Here is an 18,677-nt window from a genome sequence, read left to right as displayed (position 1 = left end):
TTTGAATGGCATGGCTTATGTGAACTGGATGCTAGTGCTGACGGTCACACTGAGAGTCAACGCCTCATTTCTTTAGGTTAGGTGGACGAAAAAAGTAAGCGATGAAGAGAGTCAAATATTTAGCAAGCAAAAAATAACTTACAAGAGAGAGAGGCCTCCAGGTGGAAGACCATGTTGCTCATTTCTGCTAGATGTGTAAGTACCATAGAGTGAATGGCAAGTACCCAACTGATTATATAGTGTTAGCTACTGTAGTAGCAAGTTGGCAACATACAGTATGTCCAATAATCACCTTGGTTTTATTTATCGTCGTAAGAATGTGCAAAGCTAACAACATCACTTTGAGGTATATGAGACCCCATAACACAGATTCAGTGGTATATGTTACACAAGATGTATGTGCATGTAAATACATACTCATTAAATACAAACAGTTTTTGAGTCACATACAAACAAACTAATTAGGCTTCAGCCCATTTAGAATACCCTGGTGATTACACAAGCCAATATTTTAAAGGCACAATATGTTAAAGAGCAAGTGGTCTTCAAGACTAATCAGTAGTTTTCATAAGTAGTCTACTTGGTTACATGTATGAAGCCGCTCCATATTAACACTGACTGAGAAGATGATTGTGTGCTCCCAGTATTACCCAGAGGAAATCATCTTATTCTATGTATGTATGTTTGACCTAAATTTGGAAAACTGTCAGCTGTATGCCAAATTTGCATCTGCTAGCAGATATAGAATTTTTATAGAGTTGTGTCTTGCAGCATGATTGTGCACTACATCAAACTCCACTTTGAAGCTGCGGCTCAACTGTAGGCTGCAGGCATTTTATATAACTGAACTGCTTGAGCCTTATTATCAAAAACATGCAGTTTTTTTACAGAAAAGCTAGACCTTGTTGGATTATTGTCCTCATGCAGGTATCAGTTTTTTTCAAGATGATTGATGCTTAGGCCTTTCAAGTTCTGACACTAATCACTGCAGACAGTTTTTGACAGGAATTGTAGACAACTGAACTGAAGGAAAAAATGTTATTTCCTTTCAAAATAGATAATTTATTTTAACGTCTCTAAAGCAGGTTTTTCAGTCTTTGTTGTCTCTCACAAGTCAAACCAGATTTGAAACAGTGGCGTCAAAAGCATTGAGGACTGAACTATTGAAAACAATCAAAATTTAACAACATGCGTGACAATTATTTTATATTAAAGCTGCAGAGGAGTCAATTTGTCATTGATGCAAAGTAACCAACAACATTTACTCAAGTCCTGTACTTAAGTTCAGTTTTCAGGTACTTTTACTTTACGTGAGTTTTTCTATTTTATGTAACTTCATACTTTTACACAACTGCATGTTAAAGGTAAAGTTGTACTATCGAGATATCTGTATAAGAATGTAACCCTGAATCTGACACTGGATCTGAATACTTCTTCCAACACTGCTATTTATTAGCTTTTTTTCAGTCATGTTTTTGTTTGTTAGTAAGAAATTAGTAAGCAAGATGCAAATTTGTTAGCAGATTTATTATTATTTATTATTATTTGGGTTTAGGCCTGGATCTAAGTGGATCCAGGATTTTTAAAGAATTGTAATTTAAAAAAAAAAATTATATATATCTAATTTATTAAAATAAAGTATCTTCTTCATATAAAGAAATAAACTTTTCCCAACCTTAACAGAGGTATGAGCCCTGTGTAAGAATTTTCAGATCATTTCAGAGCAAAATGGTTTATTTCACAATGGAAGTTATTACATGCACAAATATTTTGGACAATAGCTGATTTAAAATGACTTTCAATCCCATTTCACTTATTCTAGTGTTATCTCCCAAACAATAAAGCTGAACAGCTACAGACTTCTTTTCTGAATTGCATTTGACAACAAAAATGGATGGAATTTTCAAGGCCAAATCTTATCAGTACATGTTGCTTCATGCATATGTGTTTCAAGGTCACTGAAATAACAAAGATGGGTAACTCTTGTTTCATATTGCAGGCACAATAATAATCTACAATCAGAATCCATAGTGACCACACAAACAATCTGTTCTATCTTTGCAACGTATTTGATTTACAAATTGGCTGACTGCATGCTGTCTCTGTGGCAAACTGGCTTTCTTCTCACCTCCTGGCTCCCCAGCCGTGGAATGACTTTCCCACCACACTCTGAACAGCAAAGTCACTTCTTATCATCCATGCATGAATAGAATATTCTGTTTTTTCCCTCAACTTTGTTTCCCCCAATTCCCTCAGACACATCTTGGTCTGCCAAATCTGCCTGTTCTGTACCTGAATTTGTCCTTGTCTTTTCAATATTAGATCAAAAACATTCAAAGTGATGCTCAAAAGAAAAAGAACGAGTGCAATTAATATAAATTAATAAAAAAAAAAAATAAATAAAAAAAAAAAATATATATATATATATATAAATCAGAATCAGCTTTTTTGCAGCCAGGTATGTGTACACAAACGAGGAATTTGACTCAGGATTGTACATTGCTCATGATGTGCTTACTCATGCAATAACACAATAATAAAATAAATCAGACACAGGCTACAGTGTAGACAATACAAATATACACACTATGAACAAAGGTGGAAGTAATATACAGGTACACATACACGTACATGTATACATGTTCACATGTATACAGTGCAAAGGATGTATATACAATATGACAATATAACAGTATGAACAGCACTGAGATAGAGAATGGTGAATAAATAATAAGTAATAACCAGTAAACAGGTGGCTGATTAGAGACATATATGTTCAGCACATAAACCCCTCTGTCCTTAGACCCTGTTCCTTTATGTAATTGTTATGTATTTACATTATTGCTAGTCTTTGTTAAGTGCACTGGCAAAATAGAAACAAATTTCCCCTTCGGGATCAATAAAGAATCTCAGATTCTGATTCTGAGTAAGAACATAGAACAGAATATTATTCTTGTCTCCTTTATACTAACACTCCACCCCATTTATTTTATATATTTAGTTACTAGCTTCTTTGCAGATTCAGATTATCACAATAAATAATCAATAAATAAATGATGATGTATTATTGTAGATTACACTACCCAGCAGTATTAAAAGTAATAGAATTAGCCCTGCCTTTACCAGTTACAACATTAAAGTGATGCTTACAAATAAATGCTGGTGGTCTACATACATTTTCATGGCTCTGTATTACCACTCTACAGTAAAGTAGCTCATTGAAGCGTGTGTTGATGGTGCTCATACAGAATTTAAGACACTGTCATTTTGTTCTGGGCCAAACAGCAAGCTGCCACGTGGAGACCTATTTCACATTCTTGCTGATGACACCAGAAACATTTCTAACAGCTTAATGACAGAGTACTCAGCCAAAACGCCTTTCAAAAGTGTACTTAACACAAGCAGCACACATCACAGAGAACCTTTTGTTTCTGTTGCCTGCTTCTTAAATTATAAATGACACTTTTTTTACATTTTGGCTTAAACTGATGGCTGTAGTTTTCAGGACATTCAGTTTTATGAAGGTTTTCTGTCACAATTGCAGTAAAAATGCTGTTTACTGACAGTACACATCAATGAATACTGTGGAAAAAAAGCTATAATATTCAGCTGATGTTTGCATTCTATAAATATCATTTTCTGCTTGCTTATTCCCAAGTAACTCCGTACTTCCTCTGACTGTGTAAATATATCATTAGCCTCTCGGCTCATGTGGTATGATGTGGTTGTGCAAGCCTGTGATTTTGTCAGCAGACTGAAAGACTTCACTACACAGATTTTTAGCCGCAGTGACTTTACAGTACAGAAAAAGCAATGGGAAAGGAGAGAGGAGGAGAAAATCTCCCTCCTCCTTGTGAAAGGAGAGAGCAGTGGGTAGAGGAGGAATGAGGGAGAGGGGGGAGGGTAAACACACCCAGACACAGCTATGTCTGATATCCTCGCGCACTGAAAGAAGGACCGATTCAAAGCCAGTGCGACCAAGCAGAAGAGAAAGAGGGGAAGGAGGGAGGGAGGGCAGAGGGAATAAATGCAAAAAGGCCGACTGTGAAAAAAGGGTGAAAAATATGCACAAGAGCTGCATTAGTTCTTGTCCGCTAAGAACAAAAAACATTGTGTTCGTGAATGGGAGCTGGTGAGCTCAGGCACAAGGCGAGTGCAATGAGAAACCAGGCAGACTTCAGTCGCTGGTGTTGCTGAACACCAATCCTCTCTCCCTCTGTCTCTCGCTGTCTGTCTCTGCCAGCTAGGACTGAGACTTGGTATGATTTATATGGGAAGGGTTCAGGGCTTTTGATTAGGATTGGGAGCTTCATGTTTTAGGATATGCAGCTGGAGAGGATTTGAACGTGCTGTTATTTCTGATTGAACACAGTGTGCGACGTGGAGACTCCTCTGGTGGCTGCTTTCAGGGCTGTTCCCCTCCCTGCTGCCCCGGCTGTGTTTGGGCTATGGTCTTGACTGAGAAGCAGAGCATCACCCAGATGCGGGGCTCTAACTGTATGGGAGGTTAAGCCTGTAAACACCAGCATGGGAGCCAAACAGATGAAATGGTAAGAGCTATTTTTTATCATGATTTGAACATTATGTCAATACAAGCTTCTGTCTTTGTCTACAGTGCACGACTGCATCAGTAGCACAGATGTACAAGACAGTAGGCCTAAATTCAGCAAACAATACATCTTAAACATCTTGATCGGCATGTCTCAGTGTTAGCATTAAAGATGGATTTCACCAGAACAATATGACTTTGATTAACCTGTGAAGGTTATTGTGCGGTGTTTACAGTGCAGTAGGTGTGGGTGTGTCCCTGTATGTGTCTGTGTGAGCTGAGCTGCTATTGCCTAGCAACCACTGTCTAACTTCCATTACCGGCTCTTCCATTTCATAATTCAGAAGAGTGATTATACATTTTAAGTTATAACAGAATAACAAATACAAGATTTTTTTTCCTACAGTAAAATAAGGCTGTAAACACATTTTAAAAGCCACCATTTTCCCCTAGATTTGCTACAGTATTTACCAGACAAGCAAACTATATTGAATCTACTAACTGGGTAATGTTACTTTTCATGTTAAAGTATTCAGATACTTAATAATCATGGTGGTGGTGCAGTGGATAAGATACATCCCTTTGGTGTGGGAGACAAGGGTTCGATTCCCACTGACACATCCCTGAGCAAGACATTTAACCCCTAGTTGCTCCAGAGGCGTGCGACCTCTGACATATGTATCAAGCTAAACCGGACAACACACTGCAATGACCCGACAAAGCCTAAACAGAAACCCCAAGTATATATACACACATGGACTAACAAGCTGGGAGGAGACACACAGGTGACAGACATGAGACTGACGAGACGCAGGCAGGGAGAGAACAGGGGAGAACAGAGAGACAGCCAGGCAGAGGGATACTGGAGGGAACAGACATGACACAGGTTACTGAACACATTACAGATCAGATGAATAAAAATAAACTAATAAAGACACAAGCAGACAGATCACCAAGAACTACAACCAACAATGAAAACAGACTGAAGCTGGGATTAAAGAGAACACAGAGCAGACAAGGGCAAAATAACACAGAGGTACCCTGTCCAAAAGTAAACACTAAGACATGAACACCTGACTGGGAACTAAGACACGGAACCAAAACACAGACTAAATAACAGATACATAAGGCTCTACAAATAACAGGACTGAGAACGTCTCGGGTTACGTATGTAACCCTTGTTCCCTGAGAAGGGGAACAAGACACTGCGTCGGTGACGACACTACGGGAACGCTTCTGGGCGTGGCAGGGCTGAAATCATGAATGTAACTACTCCAATCCTATTGCTGTTGCTAGAACGGTAGCGTGTGACGGCGTAACTGGAGGCGTATATAAGCACACCGGCACCCCGGACACATTAGCTCTTTGCTATGAAGTAAGGCACTCCAGGCGGGGTGAGGTGTGGCGGCCCGACGCAGTGTCTCGTTCCCCTTCTCGGGGAACAAGGGTTACATACGTAGGGACCCGAGGGAACTCGAACTGCGTCGGTGACGACACTATGGGAACGAAAATACCCACTATTCCACGCCGAAGCCTCCGCCTGCCCCCCCCCAGCGTGCAGTAACCCGTAGGCACGACTAAGAGGAGAGCACACGGGTGCCGGGTGCAGAAGGAAGGTCCAGACTGTAAAACCGGATGAAAGTGTGAGGAGTGGCCCAGCCAGCTGGCTCACACAAATCCTGGAGCGAAGCCCCTGCAAAGAGGGCCCTAGAGGCCGCCATGCCCCGAGTAGAGTGCGCCCTTACGGCCATAGGTGAAGGTAACCCGCGCACCTGATAGGCCAGGGAAATAGTCTGAACGATCCAGTTGTTGATGGTGTGTTTAGAAGCGGGGAGCCCAGCCTTGGGGGACCCGAAACACACCAGCAACTGGTCTGCTTTCCTCCACCAGGAGGACCTCAGAGTGTAAATACTCAGCGCTCTGACCAGGCAGAGCAGATGAAGTCTCCCGTCCTCCACCGTCACATGAGGTGAGGGATGAAACGCCTGCAGCACCGTAGACCCTGCCAACCTGGATGGAACCTTAGGGACATAGCCCGGAGAGGGGTGCCGGATGGCTCTGACCCTCCAGGCTCCAGGCATTGAGGAGAAACCGAAAGTGCCTGGAGATCCCCCACCCTCCTCAGAGAGGTGATAGCGAGGAGAAAGGCCATCTTAAGGGTCAGGTGCTTGGCCTCAGCCGACTCCAGGGGTTCGAAGGGGGCCTCAGCCAGCGCTTCCAGAACCACTGCCAGGTCCCAAGTGGGAACCCTGGAACGAGTCATGGGTCTCATCCTCCGGGCTCCACGGGAAGCGCATGACCAGTGGAAGCCTCCCCAGAGGCCTCAAGGAACCGGGCCCCCTCAGACCCACAGTCTCCACAGGGCGGGGCAAGGGTGAAAGACCTGGCCCTCCTCAGAGGGAGGGACCATGGCGGGCCCTCGAGGAGCGATATTATGTCCGAGAACCACACTCGGGCCGGCCAAAACGGGGCTACTAGCAGTAGGCTGACACCGTCCTGACGGACCCGCTCCAGAACCCCCGGGAGCAGAGCGACTGGGGGAAAAGCATACAGACGCTGCCTCGGCCACGTCTGCACCATGGCATCCAGCCCTAGCGGGGCTGGGGGCGAGAGGGAGAACCACAGTGGACAGTGCGTAGTCTCTTGAGACGCAAACAGGTCCACATCTATAGGGCCGAACCTTTAGCACAATAACTCCACCACCTCGGGGTGGAGTCTCCATTCCCCGGGCCTCAGCCCCTGTCTCGACAGCAGGTCTGCTCCCTGATTCTGGGTCCCCGGGATATACGTCGCACTGAGAGACAGCAGTCTCTGCTGGGACCACAGGAGGATCTGATGTGCCAGCTTGAATAATGGGCGTGAGCGCAGACCCCCCTGGTGATTCAAATAGGCCACCACCGCCGCGTTGTCGGTCCTGACAAGGACGTGGTGACTGTGGAGAGCGGGCAGAAAACTCCTCAGAGCTCTGAAAACCAACATTTCCAGGCAATTTATGTGCCAAGAGAAATGATGCTCCTGCCAGGAGCCTCTCGCAAAGCAGCCGTGCATGACCGCGCCCCACCCTGCGAGTGAGTTGTCTGTCGAAATAATTGTCCAGCGACATGACGCTCCCAACACGGGACCCTGGGACAGGAACCAAGGCTTCCTCCATACTGACAGGGAACGAAGGCACCTGCTCGTAACCCCTTGGGTTTTAACCACCACTGCAGGGCTCTCATGTGCAGCCGGCCAGATGGGATTACGCTGGACGCTGCCGCCATGAGACCCAAAACCCTCTGAAAGTGTTTCACAGTGATGGTGCGGCCTAGCTTCACTCTGGTCACTGAGGACAAAATGGACCCGACGCGTGCGGGCGACCGGTGGGCCCGCGTTGTCGTTGAGTCCCACACCACCCCTAGGAACATAGTCCGTTGGGCGGGCGTCAGCATGCTCTTCTTTGCGTTGAGCTGCAGCCCCAAACGCTGAAGATAGGCAAGGACGACATCTCGATGCCGAACCGCTAACTCCCGAGACTGAGCCAAAATGAGCCAGTCGTCGATGTAGTTCAGTATGCGGATGCCTTGGAGCCTCATCGGGGCCAGAGCTACATCCATGGATTTGGTGAACGTGCAAGGAGAGAGTGCTAGGCCAAACGGAAGAACCCGATACTGGTACGCTGCGCCCCCGAAGGCGAACCTCAGGAACTTCCTGTGAGAGGGACGGATGGAGATGTGGAAATATGCCCCTCGGGGCTGGTGGCCGGTGTTATGCGTAGGTCGCCGGCGGCACCCTGAAGTGGAGGTCCGCCAGGGAAAACCCGCCGATAACCCGCGGTGTGTGAGCCAGAGCGCCTCCTGACTGCGGCCCCTCGGGGCAGGCAGAACGGCGCGTGCTTGCTGGAGGCTCGCGATCCCCAAGCGTTGACACGGTGGGATAGCAGCGCCTGCTGCCTGAGCTGCCACGAGGGAGGGGACCTTGGTCGCCTTCTCTCGGGCTCAGCTCAGGACCTCTTCCCCCGACCCCGGCGAGACTGAAGAACGATCCTCAGATCTGTTGTCTCGGGGGGCTGTGGGCAAGAGCGCTGTCTCGAGTCCAGGTGCACTGAGGGGGACCCCGAGAAATCCGGGAAAAAAGGCAGAGACCGGCGCGGAAGCTTGTGTGTCTGGCACAGCCTGCGGCCAATCTAGCTGGAGCTTGCCCACTGCCCGTGTCACCACCTCCAAGAGCTCGTCATAGCTGGGCGCTGACTGATGACGTTGCTCCGGCTCCCGGAAGTCTTCCTCCTCTATAATGCTGAGCACATCCAGCTCCTCAGAGCCGGACAACCGCAGCTTCTCCGAGCTCACACCTGGAGCGGGAGAAGCCGAAAAGCGGGCTCCCGAATGGGGAAGAGGGGAGTCGGAGCCAGCAGACGAGGAACGGGAAAAAGCCTCTGCTGATGTCGCGATGGGAGCCCCATGACCGAAGCCACCGCGTCGCCTCAGCGACCATTGGGCCCATGCCACGGGGAGAACGCATCCGGCCGTCTCCGGAAAAGAGAGCCGCACGGGACCTCAGCACCCTCAGGGGCAGGGCCTTGCAATGGCCGCAAGCAACCCCTCGAGAGCTGCCTGGGCATGCAGCATCCCCAGACAGGAAACACACAGGGCATGAGTGTCCCCAGCCGTGATGTAGCACGGGCATGGAAAAACACACTGCCTGAACTGCTCACCAGCCATCTCCTCTGCTTCTTCTTCCAGGTAACTAGTGGTTGCTTTTTTCTGAGTAGTCTCGAACATGCCAGAGTGCCTGCTGAATAGAAAAAAGCTAATTTGTCCGGTGTGCCGGCATGCTTATATACACCTCCAGTTACGCGTCACACACTACCGTTCTAGCAACGCCAATAGGATTGGAGTAGTTTCATTCATGATTTCAGCCCTGCCACGCCCAGAGATGTTCCCGTAGTGTCGTCACCGACGCAGTTCAATAATAATTTTACCTCTGATTTACCCTTTTGATACACAAAAGGTCATTGAAATGAAAAATAGTTGAGAAGTTTAGAGGGTAAATCTCTCTTTGGTAAAACATGACAAGGGGCCTCAAGAAGACATTTTTTTTGTAAGGAGTCACTGTAAGCACTGGTTTAATATTTAATAATACATTGTTTTTTAAATAAGATTATCTTTTTTTTAATGTAAATTCGTAATCTGAAAAATAACCAGTAACTACAGCTGTCACATTAATGTTGTGGAGTAAAAAGTACAATATTTCCCTCTTTAGTGAAGCAGAAGTACAACGTAGCACAAAATAGAAATACTCAAGTAAAGAACCTCAAAATCGCACTTAAGCACAGTGCTGGAGTAAATATATTTTCCACCACTTCTGATCAAATGATGTTAATCTGTTGCACTGAAGCTCATCTCTCGCAAATCCCAGCGCATAAGCTTTGGCTTAACCCATATGTTCCAGATCTATCTGTATGTATGTTTTCTTTTGGTGCAACAGATGAGCAGTGAGTATCTAAAATAAATTTGTTAGTTTATTGAACTGCCGCACCCTGAGACAATGATGGAGGGTATCTCAATAATGTCATCCTCTGCAATGACAAGATTAGTTGGGAGAAGCTGCTTTGATCCCCTTTGCAGAAACACTTAAGGATATTCACAGCAGCATCTGATAAGACCCTCAGTTCATGTTTTTTGTGTGACCTGGTGCAATTACTCTTTCTGAAAAGCTGGGAGGAACCATCTGAGGTTTTTCAGTGTGGTGAATGTACCCAAACAATTTTCATGCAACTAAACTCTCCTAAATTATAAGTTTCAATGATATCTTTACACTTTTCTTTAGCCATGCTAGCGGCAGGATGGCATTGTCGGCCTGTCAGCTGGTTCACTACTAAGATCCAGACTGAAATATCACAGCAACTATTGGATAAATTGCCTTTTCCTCTAGCTCCACCATGAGGTTGACATTTGTGGTTTTTAGGAAAATGCTTTAAACATTTAATAGATTGCCGTGATATTTTTTTTATTTTTTTTTAAAGGTTCTTTATTGATTTTCAAACATGACAGAGTACAGAGCAGTTCCAAAAATACACACCTAAATAGCCTACACATCACACACAATTAATAAGAATGATTAAAAAGGAACCTATACATTAATAAGGTGCTTACCCAACAGTAGAGAGTGCCAGGTGCTAAAGTGCTCAGTGTCGCTGCTCGGGGGGCTCTTTCCCTCATAAATCCAGTGAGCTCCAGGGTAGAGACTGCGTCTTGTCCAGAGTTCTCCTCCTGCGGAGTTCGGTCAGAATCTGCCTCACGACCATGTCGCTGTCTATGACAGTCTGGTGAATACTCATGGCGCATCTAGTTTTCCAAAGTTTTTGGCAAACGATGCTGATGACCAGTTGAAATAGTACTTTTTTCTTTGTGGGCATGATTTCTTCAAGAAGTCCGTATGTAACAGATCTATAATTACGTATGAAAGAGAGGCCAAGACCATCTAAAATGTTCCAGACCTCCTGAGACCTATAGCAGTCCATCAGGAGGTGCTGCTGTGTCTCATCCTCCTCACAATGTCTCATCGGACATTCTTTTGTTTTAACAAAGCAACACATGATATTTGGTAAGGACATTCATGTCCCCCTCAGGATAAATTAAAATAACTTTGGTGACCCCTTAACGTTTCATCTAGCACCACCATCTGGTCAAAATGTTACTTAGTCCAATACTTTGGTTTATGACCAAATGCCTGCAAAACATTCCCACCAGTGTCAGTTTTGCATTAAGCGTGCTGGCATTAGCATTTAGCTCAAAGTTGTGCGTAAGTATAGCCTCACGAAGCTGCTAGCATGGCTGCAGGCAGGCAGTTTGTCTTGTTTACAGTTTGAGTGGTGGCTGAGAGACAGAACGTAGGTGCACATTATTATAAATAGTCACAGGAATATGTGCACAATTATTCAATAAAGAGGCTGTGTGAACTCAAACGTGACAGATATAATAAAAGTATTACTGTTCACTGTCTGTTGTGATATTTGCTTGTGCTGAGTAATGCTGTTAGATAAGCAGAAAATCGCATCAGCTACAATCTAAATCTTGTTGCATATGTATGGGAAGAACATGTTTAACTGTGCAAATGCAATCCCCGAGGACATTCTTTGGTTTGTAAATGCAGTTTTATCCCACAGTTAAGTCCACAGTTATTTTTTCCTTCCTAGTTTTTTGGCCTCAGGAGCAGGGTGATGAATTGTGATGCTTTTCTATCTCTTCTTTAGCTTAGAGTTCAGATCTGTTTCTGCAGACGCAGGCTTCTTTTCCCATGCAGACACCGAGGTACAACGATGGAATCTCCTGTTAAAGGACCATGCGTAATGCCATAGGTCGCAGGTCACAGTAGCTGTAACTATTTCTACAAACACAGTATAGTGAAGATGACAGCCGGGCCTGAACCTCAGGCTGCTGGAGATACTCTTAGAGAACACAAAACCAGTATTATGTTTTGAAATTATCATCGAAAGGGGAGCAAACTAGCCTATTTAAAGAATTTCCTGTGGGAAAAATGACAGAATTGCATGCATTCCTGCTACCGCTTATTTTTCTGAACAGGTTTCGTTCCCGTTTTGTTGGGTCCTTAATTTTATTATTTGTTAAATAGTCTCTGATACCCTGTATTCCTATGGGCACTATGTGTTTAAAACGGATATGGTTTAAAATATTTAGCCCAGATGGGATTAACTCACATTTTTGTGCTCCTTGGGGAGTTATTAAAGTGTGTATCTCCATTTTATGTGGCTAGGTTTATTTATTGCCATTCATTTGGCAGGAGACGCAAACACACTCATTCCTGCCTGTGCCCACCATCTGTTTCAGCCTCAGCTCAGCCAGCCCTGCTCACTCCCCCAAAGAGGAGTATGTTATCACCCAGTCCACTGACACCCCTAAAGAAGAAACAAGCCATGATCAGTTGGAGAACCAGGGGGAAACTCGGGATGACAAATCTGAGCTGACAGAGAAGAAATCTGTCACAGGTTGGTTGGCTGCACATCAACTCTTGTAGAGGAAGCTACAAGAGAAAAAAAAACTCCCTCCCTTCCCATCTCCCCTGTCCCCCCTTTCCTTTCAGAAGAGGTGTCTCTGTGTGGATTGTGTCCCTCCCTCGGGCACAATGGGCAGGAGGAGGAGAAGTCCTGGGAGGAGCAGCTGGACGCCCACCAGGAGCAGCTGGAGAAGGAGATGCAGGAGGCCAGGAGGATGGTGTTCCGCCTACAGGTAAGCCCTGGTGATGATACAACTAAAAAAAACACCTCTACGACAAACACATTGAAAGAGGGCTCACAGACCACAGATGCACCGGAGGAAGGTCACAGCTCACATGTAACATATAGTGAGATTTTAGCCTGGTTCCACATCTTCAAACAGATTCAGATTTAATAAAAGAAGAAAAATAATAAAATATGACTACAACAATAAAGATTAATACATTAAAATAATGAATTTAAAGAAAAAAGGCAATTAAGGCCCATGATCAGGCTAGTAAGATTTATCGTTTAACACCTGACTCACTTTAGACATTTGGCACAGAAAGGACATGATACATCCCTGTTAAAGTTGCAGTTCAGCTGAAGACACTTGATGATCACCAGATTTTATATAAGTATTGCTTTTATATTACTGTATATTATGTGCTACGTATCAGAAGGGAGTAACAAACTAAACTTTACAACCTCTTGTAATGTGACAAATAATCCTATTATATTATAAAAATATTAGCACCCATTTCACATGTACACAGTGGTTATGCTACTCATGGGTTAAATGTATTTAAATATATGTAAGTATTATATGAAAGTATATGGTGCATTTATTATATGTATATTTTCCATATTTTGTAATATACTAGTACATCTAAATATAAAATCATAGGTGATGTACAGTCATTATATTTTACAATAATGACAATATGTTTTGTCATGTTAGTGGTGCAGCTACAACATGTCAACACACTGTACAGTACAGAAAAAGTGACAAGTGAGGTGACTTTCCTGACCACTACATACCCCATACTGTCTTAGGCATTACATGTCAAAAACGAATGCAGTGTCTTTCTATTTTTTTTCCGGGTTCCCAACAAGTTGGTTGGATCACCACCTACATCTCAGATTTGTCCAGTAATTCAAATTAATTCACACTTGTCAATTCCACATTGACGTTAAAGGATTTATATGAACATACATGTACAGCAACACTTTTTACCCAGTAATTGAAATCAAACTTCAGAGCAAACAAGAGGATAATTATATAACTTAGTTTTATTCGGTAAACCTTCAGTAATTTTGATTATTCAGTCAAGGTACAATTCTATACTTACTGAATATCTTTGTGTATGTAAATGTGCACTGTATGTGTGGGTTAGGGCAGGTGAGAGGCTGAAGTCTGTGCATACTTGCAAATACAAATAGAAATGCTTACAGGCCTTCACTCTGTGTATCTATATATGTGTGTGTTTTTGCCCTCAGGCTTTGTTGCTCCATGGCTCCCTCCCTGAGGAGGACCAGGATGGATCTGTAAACTTCGGAGATAACCGGGCTAACACTGAACAGCAGCTGGTACAGTGCCCTCTCTCTGCATACTTGAGAAAACAACACTTGCTCACCACTCTGTGTGAAGTGTCAGTGTCAGCCCTTCTGTTGTGATAATGTTTGCAGCCATCACTCCTCTCGAGAGTGGCTACTGTAGAGCACAATTGAATCTCTCTGATCTGCTAGCCCACTGTCACGCAGGCCCACTGCCTCCTCATACGTTCTGACATTTTTCCATTCTCTAATTACTCTGCTCATACCCTCTCCCTTTGAAGGTCCTAATCCGCAGTCGTCTGGACCAAAGCGTGGAGGAAGCCCTTGATCTCAAGGTACAGTAAGTAAATGTAATTAGGTTTAATATAGACGAGCTGCCTTGTGAGCATATAGTCCCATTCTCTAATGCCTCTGTTCATTTGCGTGGCTCTTAGAGGGAACTCCTGAGACACAAACAGGAGGCACGCCACCTTCAGGCCATCAAGGTAAACCTCTTACTCAAATTTTGTCCTGTGTACGTGAGTAAAAGGATTAAAGGATATAATTCAATCTGTTTCACTGCTGTGTTTTCCTATAGGTTTATGTCTGTTGTTATGCACCTAGTAAATTCCATGTGTAAAAACTAGTTGGCGATATAGCTGTTTCTGATTTCTGTTTCTGACACAATATGTGTTTTTTAAATTTCTTTTAGAGTTGGGTGTATGCTGTCAGTAAGGCAGGTGGATGCAGCATATCTGCATTCAGGTCTTGTGCGGACATGTCTTTGATCTCCCCCTCGTTCTCATTAGGATGCTCTGCAGCAGCGCCTGGCAGTGCAGGAGGATGCTGTTCTGCAGCTAAAGCAGGAACTACTGAGGTGCAGCATGGCCAAGGATCAGCTGGAAGGGGAAAATGTGAGACAAGTGATGATTTCCGTTTGACACGATAAAATATTTGACCTGCTTGACCCGAGGATGCAGGTTTATGTGAGAGCAATGTAGCATGCATACCATGCTGATGTATATGTTTGCAGGTGGAGCTCAAACACAAGTTGAGTGAACGGAACAAATTACTCAGTGAATATGAGGTATTGTCTTTAATATTTACACTTCAGTGCATTCTTTGGATACATACATGCATATACAGACTTGTGTTATCCATCTTTATTGTCGCAATAGCAGCAACTCGGGAGGAAGGACAGAATACTGCAGCAACAGCAACAAAAGCTCGATGAAGCACAGCATAAAGCACATGAAGCCAACCTTGGACGGGTAGGGATCATGATATGTTTTTCAGCTATATATGTTTACATGCAAATGACATATAATAATAATAATGTATATAGTATTTATATTTATAGTATGTTGTATAGTATTTTTTAACACCAAGGTTACAAGGTACTTCACAAAAAGCGGTAAAATTAAAACACTTTAAAATCAAATAGAAAATCGAATGAGGTAAGAAAATACATTGACAGGATTATAATAAAACAGGTAAAAGCAATTCCAATTGAAGTCATAAAATCAAGTCAAAACACACCTCAGTAAAGGGACATTTAATGGATGTTTTCTGTATTGTTATTGTCGACAAACTCCAAGAAGAATCATAACCAACGTCTTGCTCAATTTTTTCAGTTCTTCTTCCTTTCTAAATGTTTAAATAAATCTCAGTAATTTGCTAAAACAGCTAGGTGCTGTAGTTTTTAGAAAACATACAACATTTGGTGAGTATTAACAGCAGCAGGACGGTGGGTCATTGATGTGTTTTAAATTGTTCAACTGCAGACTTGCAGTTGTTGCAGTAGCACAGATGAATATGCTTTGGCTACACGTCTGATTTTATTGTTTTCATGGCATTTGTTGCTAACAACATAATTATAGAATATCATCAGCATCATCCTTAAAAAGATGAAAGTCAGCCAGCCTTGTTGTTGTACGTATTGACATATACTGTTTTACAGTCATTCAGGAGTGAAAGTGGTGGTTACAGTAACTCATTGGCTTCGACATCTCCTGCAGTATTCCAACACAGTGCACCGGTACGTACCCTTTTTGTGAATTAATACTAATAATTGCTTTTCATTGTGTTGATTTGGTTGGCTCATTGTATGGATGTTCATTTTTGGTGGGAAAAGAAAAAAAAATCTTGCATGACAAAACATGCAAACAAAAAAATGCAAACAAAAAAATAGTCACACTAAGTCAGAATTTTGAGAAAGTAAGGCTAGATGTTGACTTACTAAGTAAAAATTATTAGACACAAAGTCAAAGTTATGAGGTACTACGTTAAAATGATGAGATGCAATATAAAAAGTATGAGATACTAGGTCTGAATTATTAAGTCGAAACTTACTAACTAAAAATTGTGAGATATTAAGATGAAATAAGTCATAAATTGAACTTAAAATCTCATAATTTTGAGTATTTTTATTTTATCATGCATAACCTTTTATTAAAAGAAATTATTTTCTCTGTGGAAATGGCCTACATTTTAAGAAAGTGTATGACTATAAAGAAGCTGTTTGTCACAGGGGGAAGAGCTTCAGCTGGTCAGGGAGGCACTGCGTAGTTTGAGGGACAGCTTTTCTGGTCATGACCCCCAACATCATACCCTGGACACCCTGGAGCAGGGTGTGTCCAGCCTCATGGACCGATTACACTCTTTGGACACCCAGCGCCGACAGGACAGAGGGGTACACAGTCTTTTTCAGAGTAAATCTAAAAAATAGCAACATATCTCCCATCAAGTAAATAAGGAGTCAACAACAAGTGGCATTACCATGTGTAATTGGTTCTTCTTCTAGGAGGAATTTAAATCACCAGGACGTAGAGCCAACTCAACAGACCGTGACTCCTGGCCACCGAGTTCAAGTGAGACAAACAAAATCTTTGTTTTGTTTAGTATTTCTCATCCTCTGCAACATCTCAACTATGGCTGTTAAATCAAATTGTTCAGTTACAATGCTCTGCATGGAGAGGGCATTATGAGCTGTGAGGCTAGTGCCATTTTAGACTCTGAATGTGAAAAACAGTTTTACAGTGTTTTTGTAATTATTTCCAGAAATGGCGCACTCACACAGCAGCCCGGGATTGGACACCGCCGTCTCCACTAAAGTGCTCTACTTCACTGATCGCTCGCTGACTCCGTTTCTGATTAATATCCCAAAAAGGTGAAAATAAAAACACTTTATGGTAGCTTTATATAACAGTGTTATTGTTTGTTCCCTCACTGTTGCCTGCATGAATTTTAAGCAAATTGCTGTTTGGGTTAGAGCTGCATGCTGAGGACACATGGCTACATTCAGGCATAGCTAGAGCTGCATATAGATGCTTCAGTATCTGTGCTGTGCTAAGTGTTTATTCTAGAAAAGCTTAATGTCTGTGTGGGTGTATGGTGTGCATAGATCATGACTGACACTGCGCTCCTAACAGGCTGGGTGAGGTGACACTGCGAGACTTCAAGGCCGCTGTGGACAGACAAGGCAGTTTCAGATACCACTTCAAGGCCCTCGACCCAGAGTTTGGCACAGTGAAAGAGGAGGTAGGAGTAAAATTATGGCCCTTCTTCTTTTCACATCAGCTTCAGCAGGCAAATATAAAATAGCAGTTATAGAGTAAGATACGCTAAAAATAGCCGTGGCTGTGGTATACTTCAGAACACTACAGGACTTATTTCCACATAACACTGCGTAGTCGTTTTCCCTTTCTATCCAGACCTTTGTACATTATAGATAGTGAGTGATTCTTGAATATGTAAATGCTGGATGTTTGCTGTTCAGGTATTTCAGGACGGAGCAGTCGTGCCTGGCTGGGAAGGGAAGATTGTAGCGTGGGTGGAGGAGGACCACGGAGACAGGAGGTAGAGCCCAAAAACCAGAGATCACCACTACAAACCTCAGTTGTTCCCACTGGACCAGGATTCCACTGAAACTACTTGTGTTGCCATATTAGGAAAAAAGGTTGTAATACAGTTCACTGGGACCAATGGATCTAACACAATTTTGATACAAAAAGTGTTGAATGTTTTAAAAGTGAATGTTTCATATGAAGAATTTGACTTGACATTTAGGTACCACTTGAATGGATATTGTTTGCAGCTCATAAATTAACATGTGGGACTACAAACTAATGGTCAGTAATGTGAAACTTGAAACTGAATTATAAAAGAAAGTTAATGCTATTTACAATAAATAAAATGTTATATAAGCTGTGCTCTTAAAAGCTGTAACCAGTGCATAGTATGCAAACCTTAAAATAAAAGTGTTGACTGACATTTTTCACACGTTCCAGATTGCCAAACACTGATGATGTTCTGCATCAATTTTGATGTTTTAATAAACATGAATTATTGCATGGATCATTTTGTTGTCAATTATTCCCTGAGAGTACAGTAATGACACTGTACACCAGTTTCTAGCCATTATACACCTCCACTCATACACCCACACATTAATAAACAAACCCCACAGATTGTCATTAATTTTTTTGGGGGGGGGGGGTTGCTGCTGCACATCAACCCACACAGCACAAAGGGACACACTGACACATTTGTTTCTGTAAAAACATTTTGGTTTTGGGAAAAGATCAGTTTACAGGACAACTGTTTGTTGGACAGCTGAAT

At 43.0% G+C, this 18,677-nt stretch overlaps 1 protein-coding gene across 4 annotated transcripts; it reads left to right on the top strand.

Moving 5' to 3' along the window:
• The first annotated feature begins 70 nt into the window (after positions 1-70).
• Positions 71-18,414, top strand: dixdc1a (DIX domain containing 1a). 4 transcript variants are annotated; one of them, XM_038694144.1, is made up of 16 exons: positions 71-195; positions 4,373-4,550; positions 12,376-12,533; positions 12,629-12,774; positions 14,022-14,111; positions 14,360-14,413; positions 14,513-14,563; positions 14,867-14,971; positions 15,091-15,144; positions 15,236-15,328; positions 16,018-16,095; positions 16,588-16,749; positions 16,861-16,927; positions 17,118-17,226; positions 17,489-17,597; positions 17,836-18,414. In XM_038694144.1, exons 2-16 carry the CDS (start codon positions 4,528-4,530, stop codon positions 17,917-17,919), a joined length of 1,383 nt encoding a protein of 460 aa, XP_038550072.1. In that variant the 5' UTR covers positions 71-195; positions 4,373-4,527; the 3' UTR covers positions 17,920-18,414. The 4 variants fall into 4 exon arrangements, with proteins under 4 accessions (XP_038550072.1, XP_038550075.1, XP_038550076.1 ...); XM_038694147.1 differs by lacking the exon at positions 71-195 and adding an exon at positions 3,970-4,259 and having other exon boundaries at positions 12,632-12,774; XM_038694148.1 differs by lacking the exon at positions 71-195 and adding an exon at positions 3,970-4,259 and having other exon boundaries at positions 15,239-15,328.
• The last annotated feature ends 263 nt before the right edge of the window (positions 18,415-18,677 follow it).

This window comes from Micropterus salmoides, unplaced genomic scaffold (assembly GCF_014851395.1).
Source record: "Micropterus salmoides isolate LMB-PRFRI ecotype aquatic unplaced genomic scaffold, ASM1485139v1 Ms_hic_scaffold_3, whole genome shotgun sequence".
Classification (NCBI taxonomy): domain Eukaryota; kingdom Metazoa; phylum Chordata; class Actinopteri; order Centrarchiformes; family Centrarchidae; genus Micropterus; species Micropterus salmoides.
This window is presented reverse-complemented; position numbering and strand designations above follow the sequence as displayed.